Source organism: Schistocerca serialis, chromosome 1 (assembly GCF_023864345.2).
Source record: "Schistocerca serialis cubense isolate TAMUIC-IGC-003099 chromosome 1, iqSchSeri2.2, whole genome shotgun sequence".
NCBI classification, from domain to species: Eukaryota; Metazoa; Arthropoda; class Insecta; order Orthoptera; family Acrididae; genus Schistocerca; species Schistocerca serialis.
This window is the reverse complement of record NC_064638.1, coordinates 560885741-560900278: the sequence shown is the minus strand read 5'-3', so window position 1 is coordinate 560900278 and position 14538 is coordinate 560885741. Positions and strand designations below refer to the sequence as shown.

The 14538-nt window shown below is 37.3% G+C and overlaps 1 protein-coding gene across 8 annotated transcripts in view; it reads left to right on the top strand.

Annotated features, from left to right (window-relative positions):
- LOC126475502 (uncharacterized protein DDB_G0283697-like) overlaps positions 1 to 14538 on the top strand; it is a 222904-nt gene that overhangs the window by 129772 nt on the left and 78594 nt on the right. For 5 of the 8 annotated variants that reach the window (XM_050103420.1, XM_050103464.1, XM_050103429.1 and 2 more), the window contains 2 exons: positions 8729 to 8803; positions 9910 to 10128. The exons of 1 other annotated variant lie outside the window; for it this stretch is intronic. In XM_050103420.1, the coding sequence (XP_049959377.1) occupies positions 8729 to 8803; positions 9910 to 10128 (294 nt within the window). The remainder of the gene's footprint in view (positions 1 to 8728; positions 8804 to 9909; positions 10129 to 14538) is intronic. 2 more of the 8 variants (XM_050103439.1, XM_050103447.1) reach the window with 2 other exon arrangements.

Sequence of the window (14538 nt, the reverse complement as noted above, 5' to 3'; positions counted from 1 at the left end):
CATCGATCAAGACGCATCCAACACGTGGCTAAGAAGAGGCAATATATACAGTGAGACAGAAGGATTCATGATTGCAATACAGGATCAAACAATAAACACCAGATATTACAGCAAGCATATTATTAAAGATCCCAATACCACAACAGATAAATGCAGACTTTGCAAACAACAAATAGAAACAGTAGATCACATCACAAGCGGATGTACACTACTAGCAAATACAGAATACCCCAGAGACATGACAACGTCGCAAAAATAATACATCAACAGCTTGCCTTACAACATAAACTTTTAAAACAACACGTTCCTACATACAAGTATACACCACAAAATGTACTGGAGAATGATGAATACAAATTATACTGGAACAGAACCATTATAACAGATAAAACAACGCCACATAACAAACCTGACATCATACTCACCAATAAAAAGAAGAAATTAACACAACTAATTGAAATATCCATACCCAAAACAGCAAATATACAGAAGAAAACAGGAGAAAAAATTGAAAAATACATCCAACTGGCTGAGGAAGTCAAGGACATGTGGCATCAGGATAAAGTTGACATTATACCAATTATACTTTCAACTACAGGAGTCATACCACGCAATATGCACCAGTACATCAATGCAATACAGCTACATCCAAACTTATATATACAACTTCAGAAATCCGTAATTATTGATACATGTTCAATTACCCGAAAGTTCCTAAACGCAATGTAACATATACCGTACAGTTAAAAGGAAGTGACGCTTGATCAAGGTCCGCGTCACTTTCATTCCGAACCAGACCTAAGGTCTGAGAAAGGAAAGGTAATAATAGTAATAGTAATAATAATAATAGTAATAATGGTACAGACAAATGTAAGAAAAATAGCATAGTCAAGGGAAAACACACTAAACAAGAAGATTACATATTGGATAACCACAGCGACTGCATAGAAGCGATGGAAAAAACGGATGCCTATAAATATCTAGGATACAGACAAAAAATAGGAATAGATAATACAAATATTAAAGAAGAACTAAAAGAAAAATATAGACAAAGACTAACAAAAATACTGAAAACAGAATTGACAGCAAGAAACAAGACAAAAGCTATAAATACTTATGCCATACCAATATTAACCTACTCATTTGGAGTAGTGAAATGGAGTAACACAGACCTAGAAGCACTCGATACACTTACACGATCACAATGCCACAAATATAGAATACATCACATTCATTCAGCAACAGAAAGATTCACATTAAGCAGAATGGAAGGAGGAAGGGGATTTATCGACATAAAAAACCTACATTATGGACGGGTAGACAATTTAAGAAAATTCTTTCTAAAACAAGCAGAAACTAGCAAAATACACAAGGCAATCACTCATATAAATACATCGGCTACACCACTGCACTTTCATAACCACTTCTACAACCCTTTAGATCACATAACATCAACAGATCCGAAGAAAGTAAATAGGAAAAAGAAAACACTTCATGGCAAGCACCCGTATCATCTAACACAGCCACACATCGATCAAGACGCATCCAACACATGGCTAAGAAAAGGCAATATATACAGTGAGACAGATGGATTCATGATTGCAATACAGGATCAAACAATAAACACCAGGTATTACAGCAAGCATATTATTAAAGATCCCAATACCACAACGGATAAATGCAGACTTTGTAAACAACAAATAGAAACAGTAGATCACATCACAAGCGGATGTACAATACTAGCAAATACAGAATACCCCAGAAGACATGACAATGTCGCAAAAATAATACATCAACAGCTTGCCTTACAACATAAACTTTTAAAACAACACGTTCCTACATACAAGTATACACCACAAAATGTACTGGAGAATGATGAATACAAATTATACTGGAACAGAACCATTATAACAGATAAAACAACGCCACATAACAAACCTGACATCATACTCGCCAATAAAATGAAGAAATTAACACAACTAATCGAAATATCCATACCCAATACAACAAATATACAAAAGAAAACGGGAGAAAAAATTGAAAAATACATCCAACTGGCTGAGGAAGTCAAAGACATGTGGCATCAGGATAAAGTTGACATCATACCAATTATACTATCAACTACAGGAGTCATACCACACAATATCCACCAGTACATCAATGCAATACAGCTACATCCAAACATATATATACAACTACAGAAATCCGTAATTATTGATAAATGTTAAATTACCCGAAAGTTCCTAAATGCAATATAACATATACCGTACAGTTAAAAGGAAGTGACGCTTGATCAAGGTCCGCGTCACTCCATTTTTAACCGGACTTAACGTCTGAGAAAGTGAAGGAAGTAATAATAATAATAATAGTAATAATAATCTGCCCATTGTCAGTCACTTATCTCAGTGGATTTCCCCATTTGCAGCCCGTACTTTCACTTGGGTGATCCCCCATCCATGTCTGATTTGCATACATACATTTGTTACCGCGTTGCGTGCCCGTAACGCCACCAGGCAGCATCCAACTTCGTGGTGGGCAGTGGTCATAATAAAAAACAAATACGGTCTGAACAGGCCTTGAAGGCCCAATGGTAGTAACTGGCCGCCGTGTCGTCCTCAGCCCTCCAACATCATCGGATGCAGTTACGCAGTGGCATGTGGTCAGCACACAGCTCTCCTGGCCATTGTCAGTTTTTGTAACAGATCTCACTATTTCTCCACCAGTTAGTTCATTTATTGGCGTGACAAGGGTTGAGTGGATTCCGCTTGCAACAGCAATAGACAGATCGCAATGGTGACCCATTCAAGTGATAGCCAAACCCAACAGCATGATGGGAACTGGTGTTGCAAATGTGGCAAGGCTGTTGGCAGTGGTCATAATTTTTTGGGTTATCAGTGCATAGCTTTCTTGATTTGTGCATTGTATTGCATTTAGAATGTATTATGTATAGTAATTTTGCTCCATTTTCCGTTACTTATTTACATAATCCAGAAGATGATTATCTTTTGAGAGCTCAGGTTTTTTCCTTATATGGAATTGTATTTTTATTATAAGGAAAATTCATGTGAGAAAACTGAGGGTGAATCAAATACAGGGTGTTTCTGTAAGAGCCTGCAAAAATGTAACAGGACACAGAGAATGATCCACTGAACAATTTGAGATAAGGAACCTGGGCTCAGAGAAGTCAGCTTAAGGAGATGTGGAAGTAAACTTGTCTACTTTGTCTAGCATTACTGTTTTCCAGCTGATTTACAATTAACATGTGTAAAAGTTAAAATGTACTATGCTGTTTATTGACGTGTACATTCCGTATTTCCTGCAAGGAAAGGAGAATGAGAAGCCTGATTACTAGGAAGTCTTGACCCAAGTTTTGTTTACTTTACTTGTTCATAAGTTGACTCTGTTGTGTTGTATGTAAATACCATTGTTCCATGACAGAATGTGCTATGAATCAAAGACTTGCCCATTCATTACCCAGTGCTTTTCAGAGATGTACAGTGCAATACGATGGAGCAGTACTGGTACAGTATTTCCTGGTTGCTGGATTGGAAGGGGAGGTCCTATTCCATGACCTGCAAAGTCACCTAATCTGAATCTCCTTGATTATTTCCAATGAGGATATCTAAAATTACTTGTGCATGAGGCCCCAGTGGATATGGAGATGGAATTACTTGCCAGAATTGTAGCTGCCTTTGATGTGATTCAAAACAAACCAGGGATATTTGTGAGGCTGTGTCAGAATGTTGTTTGCCGATGTCATGCTTGCATTGAGGCTGATGGCCATAAGTTTCAGCACATTTTGTAAGATACAGTACAAATGGTACATTCGTTGTGTCAGTGATGATATTTGCAGTTAGCTAATGTAAATAAATAAGCACACATTAATGAGATTTTATTCCTGTTATCTCAAGCTGGCTTCTGCGACACTGGTTTCCTACTTCAAATCGTGCAGTGGAGCATCCTCTATGTCCTATTAAATTTTTACACGCTCTTATGAAACACCCATGTATAAATGGAATTTGATTAAAAACAGCATTTATTCAAAATGAAAAGGCCGTTAATATGTATTTTTCCTCGAAATGTCCTGTTTTACAAATACATTTTTCCCAGTATGAAAGAAGGTTTTTTATCGTGCCATTGTAGACTGTAATTGGTCACATCAGGAGCCAATTGCACACAAACTCCTCCACACCCTCATCATTTTCAAATTAGTGGCCTTTAGAGTTACTTTAAGTGGTCCAAAGGAATGGAAATTGCCGGGCAATTTGTCCTTGTTGCAAGGATGAGACCAGTGAATTTCCTGTAGTGTGGAGACTGTTAGGGTTGCAGTATGATGTCTGCCATTGTTGTGGAGAAGGATGACCTGTTGAATTGGGTGGTCTTCTCTTTTTGTGATGATTGATATGCGTCCCTCACCTTCTTTGACAGCTCAAAGTAATGTGCAGCATTGATTGTGCATTCCTCATACAAATAATCAAAGAGCAAAATGTCTTGTTGGGGAAAAAAATATGGTTGAAAGTACTTTACTAGCTGAGAGTCAAGTTTTGGCTTTTACTTGGGCTCTTTCACCTTTCCTCCTCCACTCCTTACTGGTTTGTTTAAATTCAGGAGTGTAATGGTGGGCGCACGTGGTTTGTTGCAGATGACGCTCTGGCTCAGGAATGCATGACCTCCTTTCGTAAACATCTCTGTAAGCCTCCGACAGATCTCAAAATGTCTCGGCTATTGATTTTCAGTCAAAAGGCGAGAGACCCTACTGGAACACAACTTGCAGAACTGTAGGGAATTTGTGATATCACGTGACAGCTTTCATAAATTATTCTGACCTGTTCTGCTATTTCTGATATTCTTGTCCACTGATCACCTTCAAGAACGTCTAGAACTGCACAAATGTTTTTGTCTGTAATGCTGATCTGAGGACGGCGACCGTGTTGCTAATTGTCCACACATCTTCATCCTCCCTTGAACTCTTTATGACAGGCATACATATGCATCCTTGACAATATTTGATAACTGAACTGTGCAGTCAGCCTGTGGAAAATTTCAGTCGCTTGAATTCCATCACGAGCAAGAAATGTTATAATTGTGTGTTGCGCAGTGGAGGGTTGTACCGGTTGCTTGGGCATTATTAGCATTACTGATGAATCTTTTGGAAGTGTGTAGCAGCCAGCTCTCCCCTCTCCTAACTGCCCCACCCAACAATACTAGAAGTGGGGGTCCGGTGCTACCATCTGGTGATACTCAGGAACAAAAATCCCATTTCTATTTGATTTACCCTTGTATAAAATTACAGAGAGACAGAGTGGATGGACAGTAATTCTTTTCAGAAAGTGGTTTTCCAATACCTGCTTATACACATTTAAAGTGAAAACACTAACATAGCTTTTATAACTGTTGATTCCTTCCTGAGGGAGGAAAGAGGGATAGGATGAGAAAGTTTAGAAAGAAGCTGTAGGTCACTCAAACCCAAGGATTAGATAGGACCCACAGGTTGTGTTTACGCCCTTGCTCTCATCGTCATAAAAGCTGGGATCAGAGTTTTTATGTTTAAATGTATCTGCATTATTGTAATTTTGCCTCCTGAAGGTAAATATCAGCCAGATATTCTTTCTGTCCATAATTTTATAGTATGTTTGTTTTATAACTTAAAAAAAGATTGTAATTTCACTGTGTGTTCGTCTGAATGTGTGAGCAACTAAAATGATATAACAAAGGACACAGAACATGGCCCAAAATATTGAGATGAGGAGAAGCTGTATGTATAAATATGGTGAATTGGAAATGAAAATAGGTAAACTTGAAACAGAGGGGATTTACCGAATGAATACACACACAAAAACTTAGACGTTGAACACAAGCTAAGGGTGTTTTCTAAGACAGACAACCCCAAATATATCTAGACTGAGTAAATAAATGAAGGTGTGGTTTTCGCTAAGCTGTAATGATCAATGCAGCAAATGTTCTGACTTAACACAAGTTTGTTGTTGTTATTTGAATGTAGCTATGTTCTTTCTTCTGACATTGACAAGGTCTTCCAAAAGGGAATTTTAATGACGTAATGCTTTTGGAATGTAATCTTGTAGTTACAAGACAACAGCCCAACGAACTAATGGGCCACTATTAGGAAAAGAGGTACCACAAATGTACCTTACTGTATCAAACACGTAACTAAGGTACAGTTAATGTGTTTATGTGGGGATCTGTAGGTCATCAATCTGCTGTTGTAGGAGCCGGATGATTTTTTCTTGAAGTTCAGAGTTTCGCTGTGTATAAAACAATAAAAAGATGGATATGGTTTTCATTTACTACATGTAATTGTATGCTGAAAGGTATCCTGATTGTACCAATTCTTCGTGGCCTGCATATAAAAAAAAATCTCCAGTCTTCTGTGATGAGTCCTTGGGGAAAAAGGTCTTTGTTGACTTACTGCATCAAATTCAGGTAAAGTACTTAGCTTTCGCTGATAGCCTCTATCATCGTCTTCAAGGGCTAAGTCTGACTTGTGAAAATGGTGAAGCTCCTACTTTTGTATGCAGAGGACAGCGTCTTAGTGGCTGGTTTATCTCATGTTGACATCAAAGAAATGGTGCCTCTTCAGGAGGTGCCCCCTATACCCATAGGTTATGCTCTCTCTCTCTCTCTCTCTCTCTCTCTCTCTCTCTCTCTCTCTCTCTCTCTCTCTCTCTTTTTGCCTGTCCAATGTTGCTTGCAGTACATTGGGCAGTAAACTATGAGAAGTCTTCTATGTGCTCTTTCTGTATCAAGTGCACACTCCCAAGCATTGTAAAGTGTGCAACTGGTGTGTCTATTAAAGTTGTTTTCACATAAATTTCAGCTGCCTCCATGATTACAGAGTGCCAGTAGTTCAGTGTGTGAGCAAGAATTCTCATTTGTTCATATAAAACCTGGTGTTCATTTAACAGGCTGTGGTAGGCCACTGCTGTTTTTTTTTCAAGATTCATGTATTTAAGATGACACTGATGGTAAACACAATGATCATGCACAGTTCAGGTGGACAGGCCCACATAACTGAGGCCACACTCACAAGAATATTGTAAATCCCTGGTACTCTAGGTTATCTTTAACAGTTTGTGTCATTTCTTTAATAGTCCTGGCTGCTAGTAGAGTGGTGTGATTTCTTGCCTGTTTAGGACTCTACGAGTTGGTGCGCTGCAGAATGGAAGCCACACTCTGTGTTGATCCTCCTGACTTCGTTGAACGGCATCGCATCTTGGTTCCCTAAACAGTTTTGGCATAATATCATTCTGCACAGATATTGCCGACCTTCTTAACAGTTCATTCGTTTGTTGGATCAGTTGTAGGCAAAGCATACAATGGTCTGCATTCTCACGAATCTTAGCAACACAGACAAAATAACGTCCAAATATTTTGGTTTTGCGTGTGCGTGTGAAGGTGCGTGTGCATTTATTTCTGATGAAGGCCTTGTTGGCTGGAAGCTCATTTTCTGACAGTTTTTTGTTATGCCTATCTGTGACTCAGCATCTCCACTGTATGAGTAGCAACTATACTTTCCTTAATATTGTAATAAAAACACAGATCGTACCTGAGTGAAATGTTTGCTTCAGTTTGGTACAGCATAGTAGATGTCACTATTGATTATGTTCCATGTGCTAAGGATTTGTTGTTTGAAGGATTTTCCCAGTGCCAAGTTGGTGTCATAATTCAGGAACCATAAACATTAAAAATTATATGCATGCATCAGAAAATTCACCTAATTGTCTGCTATAATGCATTGAATACCATACTTCTATATGTGTATTCATTCTGGATATAGTTAGGGGTTCTTGTTACAGCTGCCTGACCCCATATATGTGACCACTTTTTGATATGTGCAGAAAATAAAATAGCAGAGTATTGTGGAAAGTATGGAACATGATGTCCCGTTTTCCATGCTAACCAATATTTTCATAGCTACTGCTTCTACTTCATAACTCGCAAACAAGAATTCTGAATGAGGTAAAACTAAGCAAGTCAGACATTAAATGATCACTTTATAAAGACTTCATGGAGCTGCTTCATTTAAAAGAAGTATATTGGTTGAGAAATGCACAAAATGTTTCGGTAATGTACCAAGCGAAAGAGTGTAATAACTTGGGAAACACTATACCTCCTCTGGACACGAACACTGCTTGGTGAGTGTTGTTGACCGAATGTGGCATACTTTACGTTGTACATATTAGTTTTACCGTTTTATATTTTTACATATATTGAATTTTAGTGCATACACCCACAATAATGAATGCTTTTGATTGGAGTATATTGTGTCCACACTTATTAATAATTTTATTCACAGCTAATGGGTAATTTCACCTTTGCCTAAATATTATTGTTCATCTGTTTTTGTTACATGTGTTTTTAGGAGAAGAAAATCTGTTGTAATATAATGAGTCTTGTACTTCTATTTTAAATTGGGCATTGTGTGAAAACAGCTAGATTTTAATAATTGCTTTTGACTGTTATTAATGAAAAGTTTTGTTAAAGTGGGGAAATGCAATGTACTACACCGCTAGCTGACAGTGTTTAATGAATAAAAAATAAATGTAAACAAAATCTAATGAATTTGTCAGAGCCATTGTAGCATTTCCCTATCTAAGTATGTTTCAGCTTAGATTCTTAAACCTCTTAAAATTGTGATAATGATATTGAACCTCTTTTGCACAATTGAATCACAGATCTCACAAAACCTTATATATATATATGTTCACAGTGGCACTTAAGTTTGGCGTGGGAGTGGCGCTAGTGATTGTAGCACACGTGGTACTTGTTAAAAAATGGAACTCTGGTCGGTATTTTACACTGTCAGCATGACAATTAAATGTACTAACATTGCACTGCATTTCCCAGCACTTTTTTGAAATAGCATAGACTAAGCTTGTGTTAGTAGAGATCTTAGTATTGTTCTAACAAAAAGAAATTGAACGCCAAGAATATTTCTGTGAAAAGTATGCAAATACTTGTTGTACTAGCATTGGTGCTTCATTTTGTATGAGTTGAAGCCTAAAAGAAATGCCTGTTTGTTTGTGAGGAACCAGTGTTACATTCTTATGTTTTTCAGCTATCATGTTAGCTGTAATATAAACTGTTTTGTATGCATTCACACAAACATAATGTTTAAAGAATACTGTCAGAAAATGTATCTTACATTTTTGTGTAAATGATGTTTTGTGTGATAATCTTATTGTGCATACTGACGTACAAATTTATTTTTTCTAACAATACAATTATGTTCTTGTGAGAAAAGAAATTGAGATTGCACTCAGCATGTCTGCCTGTTTTTAATGCATTTAATTTGCTAATTTTTATGGCCATAATCTCTGCTTATTTGTAATTTGTGTGCAAGAGAGAGAAAAAAACACCTTGAGAGCAAGATGATGATATTTTGGTGTTGACAGTGAGTTCTTGAATGTAATTAATTTATAAATTGTGCATTCAGATTTAACTGAAATAAGAAATTCATAAACAAGTACGCAAATTACTTTGCAAATCAAAGGAATATTCAGTAATGACTGCAGACCCAGCAGAAATATGAAATTTAAGCCTAATCACCAGTGTGTAATTGGAAGACTGTTAGCTAGGTAAAGGTATCTTCAGGAACATAGAGTATTTGGTAAGTGTCATTCTTTGAGGCCCTCAGATTTTGTTTCCAATACTGCTGGTCTGATCATTAAACTGTGTACAATTTTGAACTTATTTTTATCATAACAGCATATGGTTTCCTTTTTTGTTGAATTGGAATTTTATTCATGCAAATATTATGTAATTTTTTATTTGTGAGATGTTTGTATGTATGAATAAGTTTTAGCTAGTGTACTAGTAATGTATGGCACAAAATGATTTGGCTGTCTTAATGCTGTATCTTTCTGGTTCAGATAATGTGTGGTTTTACAGATGAGAATCTTGCAGCACCCAATACTTCAGATGCTTCACAAACTGTACCACAGATGGAACAGCAACAGATATCAAAACAGATTCCACAGATTCTTGTGGAAACAGAAACTGAAAAGGATTCTGAGGAAAGCAGTTACTTATCTAGTGAATATATAACTCGCAGACAAACGTTGTTACCAGACGATTTAGTACACGATTCGCCCCAAAGAGAATTGGAAGGTGAATTTGCTGTTAATGGTGCTATTTTGTGGTTTATATTTTTTAAGCCTTGTTAGTAAAAACTTCTTACTTTTAGCTAGAATTTTTTGTGCAAACGTGGGCAGAATTATCTCTGATAATTCAGTCGTAGTAAGTGCATTGTACACAATGAGGAGGGACGATGTAACAAAAACATTACAGAATGACATTAAGGGCATAACAGTTGGAACCAACCAAAAGATTCTTGTAATAGATCTCTCCAGGAAGCAAAATGCCAATGTATGCTCAGCGTGTTTATGCGTACACGTATTGGATAAAAAGTAGTGGCAGCACAGTTATAATTTATACCAGATGTTACTGACAGAAGTCCTTTGTATTAAATCCACCAATATAATTGGCCTGGATCTCAATCACCTTTCCCCATATAGAAGGAAGGTGTCATACACCATCAGCGTATCCATCTCTGTTGTCTTGTAAGGCCTGCATTGTTGCACAGATGATGTCTTCTCTTGTATTGTAGCATGTGCCACGAAAGGGCTACTTCATTTTGGCTAACAGGTCGTAATCTCACGGACTCATATCAGGTGAATACGGTGAATGTTCTAGTAGTTCCCACCCCTGCTTACATTGGAGATCCTGCACAGTTTGTTGTATGGCATCGTGCATTGTCCTGAATGTCAATGGGATGCAGTGTCAGAAAGAAACATTGTTGCATGCTCAGAGCGCGTACCACTTCAGTATTAATCGTTGCACATACTTCACATTCCTAAACATACTGTTAGGGCACTTGGATGGGCATTCCACACCTTCAGTCAGTACTCGCAGCAACTGACTCAAACACAGCCGTCACTGCTCACTGCATTTCTTCAACTGACCTGCTATCAGATATAGACAGCTGGCATGCCATGTGATGCACACCCTTCATCTTACGGCAGCATTGCCACTACGTTTTATTGAACCCATGTAGCGATTAATGTAACCAACCCTTCTTTCTGCTTCTGAAGCTGTCTGTAGTTTGTTTGATGACTTGAAGAAGTTAAAAGAGAACAATTTAAAGAGGATGCATTACGTCAAGGAAATCTCTAGTAGGTAGCATGTTACAAGTGACTTGTGGAGGAATAAAACTCATTTTCTTGATACAGATGAGGAAAATGTTTTTCCTGTGCGTGGTAAAAAAATTGATAAAAAGTTGCAAATGTCTTATTTCAAACTGCTAGAATATGTTTGGCAATGTTCCAGACCCAAACTTCAATATGTCGTTATGCATATTCCCGTAAAGGGGACATGTTTTAATTGAAATTTGCCCCTGTGTGGGAATATATGTAATGAGCGTAAGAGTGCAGGTTGAGTAGAAACATGGCTGACAGCTTCCGGAAGTTTGAGTCTGGCTGTTGAGTGTGCTCAGGTAGCCGAATGATAAGGTGAAATTTCATGGTAAATGGGAAAGCCAGATTCGGGTCAGAGTCTGGCACAGATTTTCATTGTGGTCTGTCTATTATAAACTAATGGTTGCCCATATTTGCTATTACGAATACATTTCGTATACTTCATAACTGCTATAGTCGCCAAAATGCCTTCAGACTTGTGTGTATCCAAAACAACTTTGCATCATGCATAACAACCCAGGCAGGGCAATACCATATTGTATCTTACAATGTGTCCTTCTGTTGATCAGATGTTGCCTTATAAGTCAGTGTATTTAGGCATGTTTCATTTCAGTTAGTTCAGGGTCTGCTTAAGATGTTCCTGTGTCCTCTGCTATCATAACTGGTCATTTCATTTGGTGGATAGTCATATATGTGGGTTGTCTTCTATGTAACCCAATTTACAGATGTGTGGAGAACAGTTTGTTGTAAAACAACTTATTCTTCCAAAACATTCTCCTCCATGATGACAGGTGCACTGCAGATTGCTTGTTTGACTGCATGAGCCTTACATGTCCTCACTCTGGTATGGGAGGTGGGGATAGTTAACTCCTTGTCCTTACTTTTGTAATATCATTGCAATTTGTGCACTGTCAGTATACTTCGTCTTCCAGTTGTATCACACATCTCTATCCCTCACAAGGAAGAGGTGGAAAATAAAGGTATTGAGGTAAGACACACTCGAATTTCAAGTTGAAAGGTTGTGCAGAATTAGTATTGATGAATACAACTATCAAAACTGAACAGTTTGGATCTGCAAAGTATTTTGGTGCATTCAGTTAATTTTATAATATGAAAGAATCTTCCTTGCATTGAGGAGCTGATAAACACTTACGGAATGACATAGAAGTTTTAAACCTGGAAATTCCAGGCTGGAGTATCAGCAATATTATGACAAGGATAGATTGCTGCTCACTGTAAATATTACCCTTGAGTTGCAGACAGGCTTAACAAAGAGACTTTTACACATTATAGCTTTCAGCCATGGCCTTCCTCATCAAATAAAACACCCACATTGACCAGCACTTCTCAATTGCACATGACCGCTACAACCAGCAGCTCCAGTTGTAGCTGCCAGTGTTGGCGGTTGTGTGCGCTTGAGGTGCGATTGCTTGTGTGTGTGTGTGTGTGTGTGTGTGTGTGTGTGTGTGTGTGTGTGTGTGTGTGTGTGTGTTTTCTTTGATGAACAAGGCTGTGGCTGAAAGCTATAATATGTAACAGTCTTTTTGTTGAGCCTGTCCGCAATTCAACAGATCATCTTTATGGTCAGTAGCGATCTATCATTTTCCTAATATTATTGAAACAGACATTTTTTTGGGTAATGGATCTGCTTAAAGTATCCTTTCTATATTGCAGCGAGACGTTTTTCCCCTTCCACTCTCTATTTTAGCTAAATATTTTTGCAGTTTTTATAGCTGTATTTTTAATAGTATTATTTTTTTCTTTATGAACTATAGCAAAAAACATTCTCATGTTTTTGCCACTGTATACCAGGATTAATTTTCTGTAGCTGCGACACACAGTCAATACAATTTTTTGGCTTGACAGTAAATTATTGAAGTGGATAAAAGACTTAATCTACAGTATCAAAAAGTGCAAACTGTAATGACTGACTGAATTTACAGACGTAGTACTGTCCAGAGGACAGTAGAGAAAACAGTTTCAACATTCGTTAAACTTCGTTAGAAACCAGAAAATGTTTCCCCCGATAATAATGTATGAATCAGAACATTTTTATAAAGGTAAAAAATATTATTTTTTATTTTATGTCAAAATCGCAAACATATATGGAGACAGTTTGTTGCATAACAGCTAATTCTTTTGTTACCAGGCCTAACAGTAATCTTGTTTTATAATTTTATAAGCAAAGTGCAGTCTTGCTTAAACCATTTTCAGGGCTAAAATATGTAGAGTATTATAGCTATCACCAACATAACATCATCAAAACGTATTTTGGATTTGAAGATGGCCCAATTTAGAGAAAACCTGTTACACACAAATTCACTGAACTGTGATGATTATTGTTGATTAAGTCAGCTATCCTGACAACTTTCCTGGGGCATGCTACTTAAATAATTTAAGTTATACTAAAATTTAGAGTTGATATTCACTTACCTAACGTTATTCTCCGAATTTTAATTGTAACTGTATACAGTGGCCCATAGCCAAAAGTACCGCCATGCCAGACAGGCCGTATAGACCCATGCAAAGCTGGAGTGAGTCACTAATTGTTCATAAAAGGAAATAAGTTTAACTTGTATTGGAATTTTTAATAGTACCATTGAATTGGTGCAAAATACCAGTAAATGTTTCTGGCAAAAACTGTGTTCAACAATTCTTTGTGTCATTTTCCATTTGAAATTCTGAAGTTGACGCTTTTGCCTCGAGTTTGCAGACATTGATCCACTTTTCTAGTGATTTGTTGTTAACACTTTCCATGTGAAAAACCTCTGCCTGAGAGTGCAATGTGAAAGGGTTTAATGATAGATCTTACACATATTATTTGCAGCATTAGAGCTCCTGAAAACGTTCACTATTTCTGTTGTGTGTTCTGTCTCCAATACTTTGTCCATTTTGACTAATGTGGCCTTTCCTGTTCTATGCAGCGAAGTCTTTCAGATGATTCTCTATACTGGCAACTTTCATTATGTAACTTCCACGTAGTCCTATGGCACTACCCCCCCCCCCCCCCCCCCCTCCCCTCCCTCCCTTGTGTCGTAACTGTGCTAGTTCACACAGTAGAGGCAAATTGTAATTTTCATGTATGGTATATATGCTGTGTAGGTTAATCGTCATACCAATAATTTCACTTTTACATTCATGTGTAACTGGAGTTCTTCCATTTTCTGTTTTTAATCCCATTTGCTGCCATCCAGTGTGAATGATGTTGCTGCATAGAGTGAATCTTAATTGTTAAATAATCCATTTCAGACTAAATTGGTTGAATAAATAAATATTAACTCTTTCCATTTATCTGCATTCTGCTGTGAATTTATCTATCACAATT